We start from the raw sequence: 17,071 nt of genomic DNA, 5'->3' as shown, positions 1-17,071 counted from the left end.
AAAAAAAAAAAAAAAAAATTGGGGGAAACTTGCTTAGAATTATGAAAGAAAGAGGTGGGTTTTTTTCCCTCCATGCAGGGCAAGCTGTGGTTCCTACCTAACCCAAGTTTTAAAATGGTGGTTGAAAAGCACTTTATTTACAGTAAATTAGAGGGTTAAGCTTGCTTTATAGTTTTTTCCTCATAAAAAAATATGCAGGTGCATACACTCCTGTTGAGGAATGGAAGAAGAAAGAAAAAGGCAGGTCCATTTCACTTACTTAAATGTAATTACCAGACTGCATTAGGGAAAAAAATTTACTAGCGTTGACACACAGCAAATGGAAATGTTTATCATCAGAAGTACCTGCACCAAACTGAAYGCTCTGACCTGACCCCACTGCTACTCCACTTATATTACTTGGCACACGGCTGTAACACAAGCCCTGACACTTCCGCTCCCTTCCAGTATTAGAAACGGCCCAGTAATGCAGCTGCTGGCTCTGACAGAGGCAAGGCAAAGGGAACAACAACAGGCTTTCAAGGAGCTGCCTCTAGGTACGAGGCTGCCATGCATTAAACAAGCCTTTGAGCCCATTTTCATTTTGAGAATACAAAGAAAATCCAACAGTTGTTTTACATCAGTGCCCTGCTTTACAAGAAAGGAGGAATTAATGTTCGTAATAAACCTACCTAGGGTGGAGAAACCCACCCAGGATGGAGAACCACTGTGTTCGTTCAGCCTTCGAGAAAACCTTTGCAATTTTATCTTCTCTCACCTTCTAAACTYACTTCAGAAATAAGCAGACACAAGCTGGTAGTCATTAGCCAATTTAAGGCAGTCACCACTGAACGGAAGCGTAAGTAAGTAAGTTTCCAGCGTCAGTCTCCCTGCAACCTAGAAGCCAGTCCACACAAATTACAAAGCACTCAGCACCACTTACTTACTTAAAAAGGCAAAGAGCTTCTACCTTTACCTCGATACTTCTGCTGGCAGAAGTCAAGGTCTGAGCAAGAGGAGATGTCTGGACTGAGCCCCATCATAACTAGCTGCTCTCATGCAATAAACCACTTTTTCTTTCTTTCTTCCTCAAAACTGTTTCAGTCCCACCACTGGATGCAAGAATAAGATGCTATACCTCAGGGAAGCTCAGCATGATACAGAGACAAGCTACTGCTCCACCGAGAACGCAGTTCTACATTGCAGACTGGAAACAGGGTCTCRCTCCTCTGCAAGCCATCATTTGCCCAGAAAGCTCGTAGCCAGTCCATGTCTTCCAGTGGCGGTAGCAGTCTGGGATGGAGTTGGCAGAATACGTGCGTGGAGCSAGAAGGCACACTTCTCAGAGGCACAAACACTGCCTCACCCCCTCTGCATGGTACACACAGGCTTGGCTTCACCACGGTAAAGARGAGCTCCAGAGTGATTGCTTGAATTCAAGATAAACAGCTCACCGGAGCAACTTGTACTCTTGCCCGACATGAGGTACCTGGCAGAGTTGTACCACCAGGAACATCCATCACAACTATCAGATGTGGATTCTCAGCAATGAGGTTATAGATCATACAGTGCTAGGGATTGCTTCTGCAAATTTACCAGTTTTTTTCCACTCCTGCCAATTCTTATCCAACCCACAAACACTCAGGCCATAAGCCTTTATCACCCAGCAACAGGGGGGAGGGAAGAAAGAACCACCTCTTCTAATACAGACTGCTTCCTTCACACTGTCTTTAAGAGCTCTTTCCTTCAAGTAACATCCATTAAATAGTCTCCTGATTATAGTTCAATGTTAATAATGCATGGGGCAGTAAACCACAATGCACAGCAAGCTTCTGCCTATATTCACCGATAGACTTTACCTTTGAAATATACTTAGATGGGCCAACAAAAAATACACTAGCACTTCAGGCTAAGTAAGTAAKTTGATTAGTTGTGGAGCTAAAGACTTCCTGCAGCACTAAGTGATGAACTGAACGCTAGTATTTAACTAGCTGAAGAGCCACTCTGTTGCTGCTCATAGCCTCTGCATAGCTGTGCTAGAAGCAGTCCCGAGGCCTCAAGTACATACACATATCCATATTCTGAAACTAACTCAACTGCTAATTTTCATTTTCACCTGAAGTGCAGCATGTTCCTTCAACAGCAATGAGATAGTTTTCAAAGCATGTAAGACCATTCAAAATACTTGCTGTGAAGCACATACATCAAATTAAGCAGGACTTTTATTTTATTAGCAGTACAGTCAGAAGGGCTTCATTTTATAGACAATAATTCAGCATATTATTTTTGTTTAGTTCATCCATACTCCTTCACTCATATTGGACAGAAGACACTTCCAACCAAAGGGTTCAAGCATTAAGGAATTTTGCATGGTGTTTGATGTGATCATTAATAAACGTTGCAATGAAAAAATAGCTGTGATCATAACCCTAGAAAAGAACAAGACAAAAAAATCAGTAAATACATATAGTTCATGATAAAGCCATCATGCCAGGCTCTCTTTTCTAGGGAAGTTAATGAGTCTTTCTGTTTTGATCTCTTTAAATAGATCAAAAATATTGTATTATATATAAAATTTGTAAAGCTTACTTAACCTAAAACACTAAGTATAGCTGAAGCTTAGGAGGCTGAACAAACAGAATGTATCTTACACCAGTATAGTCTGGGTATGCAGCTCAGATTGCTAACACCAAGCATTATCTGTAGAGAAAACAGCTGCTCTTGCTAGCATTGTCCTACTAGGAAAATAGGGCATATGGAGAATAGGGCTGAAGTCTTGCTTACTGCTCCAGCACTTTATTAGAAAGATGAAGAAACCTCTGGAACAGCTGTTTTGTTAGCACTACCTCTATCCTTTGGTGCAAGACTCTGTAAAAGCCCTCAAAATAAATCAGAGAGGACAATCTCTCTCACTCTCTGGAGGCTGGGCTCCACACTGGGTCTGGCTTGAAGTTGTCAGCTGCTTACAAAGAAAGTGCTATTCTGGGCCACTGCACTATAAGAAAGAGCAATCTTTCCACCTGTCTTTGAATGAATCTAGTATTTCAAARCAATTCCACACTCTTCCTGAATTACACAAACACATGCAAACTAGATCAAAGTTTGACACTGAATGCAATACCCACCATACAGATAAAAATTCTAGTGAAAGTACATTCAATCACAATGCTCATACACTGACTGTGATACCTATTAAAAATAGTTAATGCTTCCTCTTCAGCCTACCACCAGCAAATTACCATGTGAGCACATCAGTTTGTTGYAACTAAAATCGTAACCCCACCTAGTGGTCAAATGCAGTTGAATGTGACGGTTGCTGCACTTCTCACCCACTTGTTGAAAGGGAAAAATAACTCTTGCCTTCCTCACTTGGCCAAGGCCAGACTCACAGGTAAGTAAGAGCACACACAATGAACAGACATCCTTCTGCTTCGTGCATTCACTCAAACATTATGAAAGATCAACCCAAATACCATGGACTGCAGAAGCAACTTGCCTGCTGCAGTCTAAAGACTACTGGGATTTTCCGCTCTGTGCAGGCAGCGATGAAGTTATCGGGCAGTAACTGGCCTGCTGATAGGAACTGGTCATCTTTGCCCTGATCAATCAAGATGTCCAGGTGRGAGTCTGGATAGGACTTCACAAGCTGTGTAGCATCATATGCCTGAAGAAATAAAATTAAAAGAGGAACTGTATCAGATGCAAGAAAGYAGTTCTTAGCCTAATATTTACATACATTAGACTTGATCAAATTTATTGACTGCAAGAAAAGAAAGGTATATATAGGGGTGTGGGTGATACTATATACAAACCACATCAAGACACTAAATTACAGTTTGGGGGGGGGAATATCAAGCTTACACTGACATTTACCTATAACATAGGTTGGAAGAAAGAAAATGAACAAATGAACAAATTCYAATTAATGAAAAAAAGACTTGACTAAGATATGCTGGAATTTTCACACTAGCAGTGGTAACACATCTTTTGAAGRTACAAATGGGATTTTGCTCACCTTAAACATTACCTCTGAGGGAAATACTGTGTTAGGACTTCCTGACTACTCAGAAGGACCCTGACACAGGACAGGAGCTCCTGAAAGCTCAGGTGTAAGCAGTCATGACCAATTACTACTGATAACTGCAAAAAGATTTAACTAATATCCTGCCACTGCCATAATCCAGGGTTTAGCAATGCCATCAATCTCACCTCCTCTCCACCAGTGGCAAGCTATAATCATGGCTTGGGTCTCTTCTGTCTTAAGTTGATTAGAAAGCTAGGAAGTTTTTYCTGTGGATCCTCCTGAACAAACTACCTGCCCTACAATCTCTAGTCTGCTAGTGGGATAATATAGATGAGCTAGGCTGGTGCTTTCCCACCACACACCCTATATTAGGAACTAAGCCAAGAAGCAGATACAGACTCCTATATAATCTGTTTTCAAAGATTGTTTTTTAAAGTCAAAAACACTTTTGAATCAGGTTACAAAGGASAAAACTTCAGACTGATGTAGGAAATGGAAACTAAGAGTATTTATATAAATTATGTATGCTCCCCAAGGTCACTGTGATATCACAGGGGGRTCTTAAAAGTCTGTGGAAAGTACTTTATTAACAGCTATAAAYATCTGTATTATGCAAAACAAATAGGATTTGGGGTATAGATCAAAGCTAGGAACTTAGTAATTAAGAGGCAAAAAAAATAAGGAGAAAAAATTTACCAAGCTGGACAAGAAAAATCTAGCCTAATTATTTGAAAAGACACCATCAATAACAATGCAAAAAAAAGAAAAAGTGCCTAAATATCTGTTTCACATTTGGAAAACAGCCAGCTGATGGATTCATATATCACAAAGATGAAACATTCTTTGTTCCTGAAGAAACAATGGTGGCAATGTTAAATTGCAGCTAAGTCTTGCAGTAAAGCAAACAAAACAACAGAAAAAAAGGCCAAATGTGGGTAATACGCATCCAAGAGTTAAAACAGAGCCGACTGAGAGAGTCTTTGTATTTCTGTATCTTCAAAATCTCTTTAACAACTGGAGAAATTCCAGACAACTGGAAAGTTATACCCATGTTAAAAAAGGGCAAATGATATGATCTAGGTCATTACCATCTTGGCAGTTTGACATCAATTCTGGACAACATGGCAGTACAGAGTACAGAGCAAAATGAATAAAGAATCAGAGAGCAAGAAATATCATCAAGTAGCAATTCATGTGCTTGTACACAAACTAGATGCAACTAATTTGGCTCCTAAAGGCCAAAGCACTGATGTAAAACACCTATGCTTAAGCAAGGCATTTAACTCGCAAAGTACCATAATAATTTGATCAAGAAAACTTGGCACAACAGAGAAACCAAAATGGCACATGCTGCGTGAATCAAAGACTACTAAGTGGCACGTCCCATCATGTAACTATAAATGGGGAATATGTTCCCAGTTGGGTCCTGCACTTGGTACATGCTCAAAAAAAAGAAATTCTTAAAAAAAAAAGGATAGGGCAGATGAGGGCTGCTTAAGGCAATGGAGAGGACATATCATCAACAGACAGGAAAATGCACTGTCCTACATGAGGGAACTGGAGCCAGGCTTTCTAGATGCAGGACATCTCCAGATGCAGAAATGACATTGCAATGAGCATGGAAGCTTGTACTCAGCTGAGTACTGTGGCCAGGGTRTAATATGACCCTTGCAATTTTAAGCAGCAATAAGGAGATCAGTGGCTGGATGCCTATGCCAAAGGTAGCTTTAAGTCTATTCCTGGCACTGGTCATTGATACTGAACAGGTCTTGCAGAAAAGCTTCAAAATGAATTAAGGGTCCAAAAATGTGAAGGTTGTTTAGCAAAATAAATTCATTTTGTTAAATTCAACTAGGTTTAACTGGTGATTTATGACATTCTTCAAGYAACTGCATGGGAAACAGTAGTTTCATAATACAAGGCTCTTCAAAAATCTGCTAAAAAAGCACGCAGTAAATCCAGTGGCTGGAAAATATCAAGTTCCAAAAATTATGCTTCTGTTTTTTTTTAATATAGAAACTACCTGAACAACAACAGTGAAAGCMGTTAATGCTTTCTATCCCTAAAATATTTAAAATAGACCTGAATGTCTTCCTAAGAGAGGCTTTAATCCAGTTTATGAGAGATTTAATTGCAGTGTATATTTACATATAGGGAAATCAGAGTACGTGCTCACCACAACTCTTCCTAACTTTTCAAGCCAAGAATACAGTGCAATGTTTATGCCGAGATTAAAAATATTGAAGGACTGTCCAAATATAACAGCAATACGCGCACTGACCTTTTTGTAACTTAACAATTTATATAAGACTATTTCAGTACCAGGGACTTAGGCTAAAACCTAACYCAGTTTGGTTTAATCCTGTTCTACTGGATATTAATTTCCAAGTATTCAATAAGCTCCTGTTTCAGCTGCATCTGACAGGCTGCTCCCACAGATGCCATGAGGCCCATCAGTCTCYGACCAGTTTGAATCAGTCTCTCTTCTCAGGCTAATAAAAGAAAGCAGTTTTGTACACTGAGACTGCAAASTAGAGAGATTTTTGAGGAACATACCCTAACTCTCTTCTAAACTGCTCACTGTTTTCATGCATTAAGGAAGTCTCAGACTGCTCATAATTTTTAAGATTTTCATAAAACAGGGAGGAGTTTACTGTAGATTGATGAAAACCTTCTACCTCACTCCATTTGTTACAAGCACCACCAGGCACAAGCACATCATTCCCACGCGTACAATGCTTATCAATACTTAGGAGTTTAGTTATACTATAATGTTAGCACAGGGGTACTCCAGGGTTTTGTTCCAGAGTCCTCGGGTAACTATTCAGAGATCATTTCCAGACTCCTCGTGTAATTATTTAGAGATCATTCATTGAGAAGTTTAGAAGTTTTTAAAGGATTGCGAGTTCCAAAACATACCTCCCACTTGCTTGTATCTGATCCCAGATATCCACCAAGGGCTTTCTTCCCCCACTGACATTGAATAGGGTTGCAGATAGGAGCAAATGCCGATACAGACTGTTTGGAAAGAAAGCGTAACAAAAATATATATATATGTATATATATTTTTTTTTGGTAACTAACAAGCAAACTAAAAGCCTCTTCTGTTCTAAAGTTATCAATGCTGGAACCAAGGATTCCTCCACCAGATGTCCCACYTAGGTGTCTTAACCATTACACTACTTCTCTCTTATTTGTTCCCTCTAGCTCCGTGGTTTTTGCTTGCCTTTAGCACAGCAGCCAAGCTTGAAAAGGCGAGATGCTCCATTTCTTCCCTTGCTGGGAAGATGCTGGCTTGAATTCACTCAAGTAGAGGAGAAGCACAGGTCTGTGACTGTCAGGTCAGCATAGTCAGTGCACGGAACTAATTCAACCCCGAGCACACTGTGGCAAGCCACAGCACTGACCAGCCAGTTTGTGCATGCAACAGTATGTTATGAATTCAGGTACCTCCAGAATTAGAGGTCATGAAAAGTGCAGTTCAGATCACAGCACTGGGCACCGATGTCAGAAATCTAAGCCCTATTTTAGGTATCCACATTCTTCTTTCGGATTTGGTCCTCAGACCCTCAATATTTCCATTCTTAGGTCTTTTAGGAAACAGCAATAAACAACCTGAGCCACTGACCATTCACTTGGATTTTGGTACTTCCAATTTAAGTTTTGCTTCTTTCAGATAACACAGTTAACACTTAAAGGTCAACAGTGAAAATGAAAATCTCTGAAGGGCTGGCTTCAAATAATAAAAAGGAGATACAAAAGTAAAGCTTTATCTTACATTCAACTCTTAYAAAGCCAAGCCAATGACACAAAGCAAATGTTATGCTATTTTCAAAAATGCAGTTGCTATAGGAGCCAAACCCTTTAAGAAATGACACCATAGAGAACAGTACTTYGTTAAATAAACCAGCAAGACTCAGGAAGTATGCCACTGACCACAGAGTGCAGGGACAAGACAGCCTGTGAAAGGACAGATCTGCAAAAGCAGACTCCCTCATCTCCCAGTAAATATCAACATCTGATTTCCACCCCCTCCTGACACAAGTACATCTCCAAAGAGAAAAACAAAGTTTCCTTCGATTTGCAAAAGTATATGGAGAATCAGTTCYGTCACGTTTGATTTAGGTTCAAGTAAATGAATGCAGCTTCAGATGCCTCGAACACGCCCCTCCCCCCMAAAAAAACTTTACGAAAGTTGCCTTCCAAGTTCCAGAAAAGATTAACCAAAAATAAAAAAAAGCAAGCTGTCCTCACAACTACATTTGCTAGTAACTGAAGTTAATATATTCTGCAGTAAATTCTAAGCAAACACACATGTAATAGCAGTGAATATGTTTGCTAGTTATAAAAACTCCAAAACAAAAAGACAAGATTTGAAAATGTATAGCAAGTCAGATTTCCAGACAATGCTGACAGCATGAATTAACACTAGAGCTGAAGGGAATCTGTTTATCTTTAACTATAACAGTTGGTTTGGAAGAGCTGGAGATCATCCAGAAAAAAGTTTAACTGTTCTCAACTTTTAAAACTTGCAAGTTTTTTTTAATTTCAGTGATGTCATATAATCACACCACTTTCCAGAGYAGGATTTCTGGCAATGTTCCACAATATAATACTAGATACCAACTACTGCAATTATTTCTCTATTTAAGGCTATAACAAAACTTAGTACTACATTTGACTTCTCCACTTCTATAGGAATCTGTATAAACATTAGTATATACCACATGTAAGTTTTAGTACATCTTACTTTGTACTTTCCAGGATTCTTCAAAGCAAGAATCAGAGCTCCATGGCCTCCCATGGAATGTCCAAATATAGACATCCGTTCAGGGTCAGTTGGAAAATTAGCATTTATTAGTTTAGGCAACTGAAAAGGAACAACAGTGGAATAAAAAAGTTAAAGCAATTTCAGTGTGTTTATACACAATTACACACATGACTTTTTTTTTTTTTTTTTTTTTTAATTCCAGGAAAACCACTGAGACCAAAGGCACATCTTTGCTTTCAGACCAGGATCACAAATGTCACAGTAGAAGCAATCTGAACAGGAATGTAAAAACAATACTAAACATTTCCCCTGACAATACATAATTTTAAGTATTTTTATAGAGATACATCATAACCCTGTAAAACAGGATGCTGGCATTTCCTTATAACATAGCCTCATTTTAACAAATTCCTAAATATGTATGTGATCCCATTAAGTGAGCTGAATGTCAAGTTGTTTTTTTGAAAGCATTTGCTCCGTATTTTCCCATCAACATTAGTTTTAATCTAAACCACACAAATACCAAGCACGCTAGCTTAATCACTCACCTTTCTAATATATTTCTCAAGCATTTCCTTTTACAACCAGTTAAAGAAAAAAAATTAAAATACCCCCCCTCCCCCTCCCCATGACAGCTAGTGGAAACAGTCTAAATGAGTACTATCACAGTGAAATATTGTAGACTGTTTCAGAAGCAGCAGAACAGAGATTTTATGAGAGTAGAGATTGCAAAACTAACAAGATTAGAAGTGTTTATCAACCCTATGGCATCTCAGGCAGAAAAGCTACCTTTTCTTCAGATAAACAGCCAAAAGCATGCCAAATAGCTATAGGATATCAAGAGCATCTTAATCAAGCTTTGGTACTCAGGTGCTGAACTGCCCCCATCTTTAGCACACCCCAAAATACTATAGAACCCAGCAGCAAAGTTACCTCATCCTTTATGTAGGAGTACATCCTATAGTTTGTTTTCCAAGGATCTTCAGTGGCATCCACATAGAAACCAGCACCAGTGCCAAAATCCCAACTCTCATCCTCTCCTTCAATATTGCAACCACCTACCAAGAAAAGTGACTCTATAATTACTGTCTTATCTTTATCAGACATGCAGATTTGGAAAATCTGTCACACAAATCAGAGACTTAGGACAAGTTTCTCAATCACTCTGTCTCTACCTTTCCAATCTATAGGACAACTCAGATTTTCATGGGTTAATACAGTGTTTTCAAACCAATGTTCTGATTTGTTTCAGTACCCCTTCACATAAATACAAATAAGTGCAGCACACTGCACTCCTGAATTAATTCCATAAATTTTTGTCCAATTTACCTAAGGACTTACTCCAGTTTTCATTTACTGGTCAATGTTTGGTGCTGCTGGGCTATTTCAACCAAACCCTATTAGACCTCACCCTGTCAAGTACCAGGCACAACATGAAAAACAGAACACGGGAAATTTTCTTCCCCTACAACAACGATGTATCACCAACTGTTTGCCCAGATCAATTTCATGTGCTTCAGATAAGAAACGCTACTGCTCCCCTTATAAGCTCCCACAATATAACATTCACTGTCCATATTGTTTTGTAAGTAACTCTACCTTTTATGCAGTTCACTTCATTGCTCCTACCTAGAACTCCTAATAAAACTCAGGCAATTTCTTCTTGGAGTTACTGCAGGGTTATAACTTCCTTCCCAAGGCTACACTTTCAAACTAAACTTGCAGATGTCTCCTTGAAAGTTCATCCATCCAATCCAGTCTTCTCAAATTCTCCCCTTAATTAGCCTGAGATTTACTACTTGGTTTTTAGCTTATTTTTCAGAACAGCATGTAGTATTTTAAAGTGTATATGACAGAAAATAATGGCCTCTCTTTCTCCAAAATGTTCCTAGTTTTTGCTAGTCAAAATTACATGGGCATTCACAACTGTTAGATTACACTGCAGACCCATATGTAATTTGAGACAATCTCTGACAATTTGTGCAAAGATACCTGCCACCCTGTCACACTGTGGAACCAGATTTTACAAGGATCAAAGTCGAGTTCGCTCCAGTGACATGCCCTTGAACACTAAGTGATTTTTTAACTTAACAGTCCAGCAGTCACAGAGACAGTGGGCGCTTACACAACACGCTGGATATAAAAAGCCTGTTATCTTCGGTCCCTTGGAGATGGACGAAAACTAAGCAAGTCCTGCTAGACAATGATGGTAATGCTGATTTTGCTGAAAGAAACTTAAGGAAAACCCTGAAAAAGGGAACTGGAAAAGAAACCAGCAAAGGACTGTTCTGCACATTTGCCTGGTGAAGTAAACTCCAGTAAGAAAGATAAGCACACTATCAGAGCCTGACAAATGCTCTGTAACTCCAAGTGTTTCACATTTTCCTATAGTTCTCTTCCTTGTCTATACACAGCCCCTCGCTTCTGGAAGACAAATTTTACGTAGTCATAACTGCAATTTAAAAAGCACATATATCCCCTTAGCATTTTCTCTAAATATGCCCAGACCTCTTCACTTCTCATTGTATTTGAGCTGTTCTTCATTTCATTCTCCAGATACCTCAAAAAGATGCAAGAAGATCTSAGGTCTCTGACCTAAAATCTGAAAGTATAATATGAAACATACGTTCATCTAAACAGCTGAGTAAATCCTGATGCCTTACTAGACTAGACGGCAAGAGAGAAGCTGCAAAGATTTTAAAAGGAAATGGAAAATGCTACAACACTTAGATACAGAGACAACGTACACAGAGAACACAAAAACAAGTCCCAATATCCAAGGGTAATTCTAATCCTGACATAACACAATCTGAGTAGCACAAAGTTTTCTTATATATCTCTAGTCTGCAACAGATAGTAAAAATGAAGTGTATTTCATTAATACACAAGTTTTGCTCTTCTGCCCCTCTTTTTCATTGCAGACATGCATTTCTGTTCTTTGGCCTAACACAACTCAAAACCTAGGTACGAAAAATCTTTTCTGGAAAGAACGTCCATCCATTCTCCTATTAACTGTGTTCATAACTGATGCATTAAAGTTTGTAAAATATCAGAAGAATGCTATCTTTGTGTACAGGACTCATGACACTTTAGCAGAATCCAGCAAATACTCAACATAATACACCACTTTCAGGTTTCCCAAACCACATACAAGCTCAGCTTTATAGAAGTAACATCACATCATTTATTAAAAGCTCTTTATCAGCAGTCTATTGAAACCTCCGGGGAAGTGGTTTTGGTTTGCTTTAAACTTTTCTAAGCATTGAAATCCTCTGAAGACACACACTTAACAGGCTTCAGAAGACACAATACGATAAACAGTAAACATCATAGCTTTGTGTGACAACATAGTTCTGTGGATTTTTTAAAGTGTCAGGAAGCCACAAAGTGCAAGCACGTGTCTCTGATAATACAGCTACTTGTCTTCCTTCTCTCCTCATTCCCCATTCCTTCTGTGTGCTGAACTCAGTTGCCCCTTTGGTTTTAGGGCCATCACAATAAAAGRGCTTCGAATGTGAAATCTCCAGCAACAGGTTATTAAGAATACAGACGACATAATCTAGCAAATAATGTAAGATATAAAGGTGAAGTAAGATTCTGACAGTTGGGCAATACACTTTGTAGTAAACTGCAGCAACTTACTCTGTGAGGATAAAGACAGTGAACTTCAGTACAAAAACTTTTATCACATCTCGTGTAAAAACTTACGTGGGCTTGTGTCTGGCGCAACTACAATAAGGCCATGTTCAGCTGCAGCTTGATGAAAACCAGCTTTCGTTATAAAATTCTGTTCTGAGCAAGTTAATCCTAGGCAAAAGAAATGTAACTGGTTACATATTGCTCACAGCATTCCAGTTTACAAAACCTAGTTTTTCTACCAGAAAAGCTTTTGAAAAGTATGAGGGATTTCTATCCCCATAAGCATGAAAAAGTCCTTATATTCAGTTCAACAATATATAATAATTCAAAAAAAACAGATACAGTTGTACTTTCACATTTAGTCACACTGACACATGATCAAAAGCTGGTCAATCTGCATTTGTACCCAGACAGCCACTCAAATACCTACTCATGTCACACACACACACAGTTTCCTCAATTACTACATATTTAAGATAGGCAGCACTGGACAATCAATATGGAATAAATAATATTGCAGACAAGTATTTCAATTATTCTTCATTGTGCCACTTGAGACTATTATTTGAGGTTATTGATTATCATTTTCTCTGAAGCCAATCTGCAAATAACCTCACTTGACTGACGTACTCACCGAGACAGCATGCTTTAGTTTTGAAAAATGAAAGTGCTACATGACCAGAGCTCTTCAAACAATTTTGATAATTCCTACTTCAACAGTAAATATTTTTCCCTAGTCTGTTTTCATTCTACGGATCAGACCTACCAACTATGCTGTAAAAGGAATGTGTAAGAAATCCAGTCTCCRTACTACCAGTTAATTCTCCAACTTTTTAAACTCAAGCTTCAATAAAAATAGCTACTTCTACAATTATAGTAGGGAAATTGCTCTGCTTTGTATTTTTAATATAGAAAAAATGGATGTAATTAACCATTTCTGATAGCTATCACCAACATAAACCCAGCGATTTTGACAGTAATACTTTACATTAGCTCTACATWTTTGGAGTTCAACCCAGCTCTGCAGGACATAACAAGCAAAGGACAGAGGAACAAAACCAAGGTAACTGGGAGTTGCATCTGTACGTGCAGTCTCATCCCTGCTTGCCTTACACCCAGCAAGACAAAAGGTGGCTAGGACACCACAGGAGCTGGACAGAAAGAAGAGAAATGTTGCTGCAGACTAGAAAACTTTACTCTTGTTTCATTGCCCTCTTCTGCCCCTGGCCCTTGCTGATTCCACACTCTTACCTCACTCTAGATGTGCTGGGTCTAAGCCAGCTAACAGCACCTCCCTTTGCAAGTTCATCAGTGCTCCCTGCAAACTCAGGACGTGGTAGGGTTCAAAAGATGAATCTGCTGATTCTCCTGGGATAGATTTTGCCCCTACCCTATTAGCTGAAGCTGCCTGTCACAGAGAAAGAGAAGCAGGAGGTGTCCCAAGGGAAGGCCTGTTAGAAACACTCTTAAATAAATACATATGGCACGCACACACACAGAGTTACATTTATGTGTTTATAGATACAGCTTAATCTTAAAATAAACCTTCAAGTCATTCATATACTATATCCTAAAATTATTCAACTACAGTCCCTTCCCGCATGACTTCTATGTCCAGCAGAATCTAGGCTAAAGAAATTTACATGTCTTCCTGATTTTTCTGCATAAAAATACATAAATCTAAAAGGTCTGACCCTTGAGGCCAGGTGAATCCAACTTCACCACAATATATACAAGGTATGTGTGCGTGTGTGTGTCCCAGAAGATGACCTTTAATAGAATGAAAGAGCTGCCACTGAAGTACCTCTGTCTCAAGTTTTAGTAATTGTAGCACAGTATCTTAAATATGCTTTCTTTTTTCAATTCTTAAAATTCACRTTACTTACCTGAGAGCCAATACAGCACAGGACACTTCCCAGTTTCTGCTTTTGGAGGCAAGTAGATTCCAAATTTCATTTTGCATTTTAACTCTGTACTGTAGTGATAAAATATTCCCAGTTACSACGACTATTCAACTAACATGGTTGTTAACATTAAAAAAGTAAAGTYGAATCAATACATTTTCAGAATATAACCAGCTCAAGGAGAGAGATATGGTCAGTGAATTATAAGGACTAAGAAGTTAAATAAAATGAAAAAAAAAATTTAAATTTAGTTTTAGCCTCTTGACAATAGCTAAGCTTCCTATATTTTTTTAATATACTAAAACCAGACATTTACAAATAAGCCACATTTTTGCAGTGTTGCTGACAGGAAACATCTTGAAAATTTAATTTTGAACTCTAGTGATATTTAACCTGAACCCTGTATACTAAATTGGAAAGTAATTTTTACTGAAGAACACATCTACATGACTTATACAATGTACGCTGCACAGCATAAGCATACCCCACCAAGAATGTTTCCAGTCTGCTAAATCTACAGACTAACCAATTGCCTAATTTATGCTAAAACCTAAAACTACCAATAAAGCTTATCTAAGCATAAATACTAATTCTTTCTTTTGGATCAGAAATTTAAAAACAAATGCTTCTCTTTTCATCTTCATTAAACRAGATTATATTTATTGTCTTTGCTCAGAGTATTTTTTAAGAGTGAATAAAAATGAAGTATCTACTAGAGTGGATAGATCTTTGTACACACAGCAGTTCTCTACGCTCCRAACAGAGCAACCTACTTTTAAGATGAAGCTCCATTGCTTTAAAGATACTACCCTCCAGTAACAAGCCTGCAGCAGTAAGTACATTAAACATGTTAAACATTAACACAAAAACACAACAACATAGTAGCAGACAACATTCCTTACTTAAACGGACACTAGYGAGACCAAACACTCTGTTTCTACAGCAGTGACAGCAATACTATGGATTCACTACCCTATGCTAAACACTTAAATCGTTTTCACATTTACCTGTCATGTTCAAACACCTTCTGGAAACCCTCAAAGCATTTGTTGCTGGAAACCTGTTTCAGTGCCATGGCCTTAATTGCTTTTTTTTATTAATAAAAAAAAAAAAAAAAAGCAAGTTAAATTCGAAAATACAAGTTCCAGGGCTTACTTTGTACAAAGTAATGACTAAAGAAAAGTTAAATATAACTTAAAGCATCATTGTTTAATATCACACCTTCTCAGAATGAAGTATCTTCTGCAAACATTTTCCAATCTTTTGTTAACTATTTCCCTTTATTAGTGTCAGCTTGATTACTGTCTTGCTGTAAAACTCCACAGTGGCTAACACAGTGGCGTCAGAGGCAGGCAGAATAAAACTTCAATCAGAGTGTGGGCATACCCACGACAGGGCTGGGGAGCAGGGGGCGAGGCAGGAGACGAACCCCTGCAAGCAGACCTGACCGGGCCTGCTTCCTCACACCGCCCGCGTCTCCAGCCCTYGCCACCTCCACAGTGATCTTACCGCTCTCCTCGTCTCCCAGCACTGCTGCTGAGAAAGGAACGCCTCGCGCCGCGGGCAGCACGTGCGCGGCGGCCAGCCTGCTGCCGCCACGACGGGCACACAGGGCACAAACCTGCCTTCCCTTGGCGCTCGCCAGGATCCAGCCACTGATTATCGCAATATTGAAGACTGTAATCATCTTTAGTATTTTTTTCCCTAAGTTAGGCAGAAATTTAGCTACTTTGCTCCAAAAGTGTGGGGAAGAGTRGAAACACAGGCCCCCACCAGAAGAATGTGACTTATTCCCAAAGGAAAACACAAACAAGGACAGAGTTTTAGGGGAGTTTTAAAATAGCTGGCGACATGCTTGARCTTGCTACAGAGAAACCAGCGAGGGGTCACACAAACCACCAGCGTTCCCGCTTTCAGGGGCAGGAGGCAGCTGCCCGGTTATTTTCTTCCACCGCCCCCTCGGGGGCGCCCCCGGCCGCTCCGCACCGTCCAGCCCGAGGAGCCAAGAACCTCCCCTGGGGCGGCGGCCGCCAAGGGCCCGAGGGGAGCGCAGGGGCGGCCGCCGCGACGCAACGCGACGCGACGCGACGCGCCTCGCCCCGCCGCGCCTCGCCCCGCCGCGACGCCGCCGCTTGTGGCCCGACTTCACCCGCAGGCGGCTCCTACCCGCTGCCCGCGCTCCCCTTCTAGCCCAGTTCAGCCTCCCTCCCGCCGATGCGCTCACAGCGCTCCCCCCGCCACCCGCTCCCTTACCTCAGCGGAGCGAAGCGAACCGCGCAGGCGCGGGGCGGCCCCGAGGCCGGGCACCGCCTGCGCGCTGCGCGCTGCCCCGCCCCGCGCCAGCCGCTGCCGCCATTTCCCCGCCCCTCACGGCGCTGCCGCCATTTTCCCTCTTCTTCTCCGGCACAGCCCGCCCCCCGCCCCACGAGCTCTCCAGAAGGAAGGGAGCGGCGTGAGGGAGGAGGAGGAAGGCTGTTGTCGCCATTAAGGCACCTCGCCCTCCAGTCGGCCGCCTTATCTCCGCCGCAAGTTGCTAGTGTGGTGTGTAGGCAGAACCTAAACTTCAGCAGTCTCAGGAGCTTTTGCTTTTTGCCTCAAGGAAACCCAGCCAGCTTAAGCCAAATCGGTGATCTGAGATCACCGGGCAAAAGCACAGCTTCCCTGCTAGGAGACACGAGGGTTGGATAGGATGTGTGAAGAGCTGCAAGTGCTGCACTCCTCTTTTTTGGGCTCGTTTCCACTTCTGTTTTACTA

The 17,071-nt window shown here is 40.4% G+C and overlaps 1 protein-coding gene across 2 annotated transcripts; it reads right to left on the bottom strand.

Moving 5' to 3' along the window:
- Positions 1-2,183: 2,183 nt before the first annotated feature.
- ESD (esterase D) lies at positions 2,184-16,612 on the bottom strand. Of its 2 annotated transcripts, none has more exons than XM_085324973.1 (9): positions 16,571-16,612; positions 15,325-15,403; positions 14,300-14,388; positions 12,483-12,581; positions 9,708-9,832; positions 8,754-8,873; positions 6,923-7,021; positions 3,476-3,643; positions 2,184-2,408 (listed from the first exon to the last, which is right to left on the bottom strand). In XM_085324973.1, the coding sequence occupies exons 2-9, from the start codon at positions 15,390-15,392 to the stop codon at positions 2,328-2,330; spliced, it is 849 nt and encodes a 282-aa protein (XP_085181099.1). In that variant the 5' UTR covers positions 15,393-15,403; positions 16,571-16,612; the 3' UTR covers positions 2,184-2,327. The 2 variants fall into 2 exon arrangements, with proteins under 2 accessions (XP_085181099.1, XP_085181100.1); XM_085324974.1 differs by lacking the exon at positions 16,571-16,612 and adding an exon at positions 16,484-16,559.
- Between the last annotated feature and the right edge of the window lie 459 nt (positions 16,613-17,071).

This window comes from Rhea americana, unplaced genomic scaffold (genome assembly GCF_003343005.1).
Source record: "Rhea americana isolate MKP2758 unplaced genomic scaffold, rheAme1 scaffold_95, whole genome shotgun sequence".
Lineage (NCBI taxonomy): Eukaryota > Metazoa > Chordata > Aves > Rheiformes > Rheidae > Rhea > Rhea americana.
This window is presented reverse-complemented; position numbering and strand designations above follow the sequence as displayed.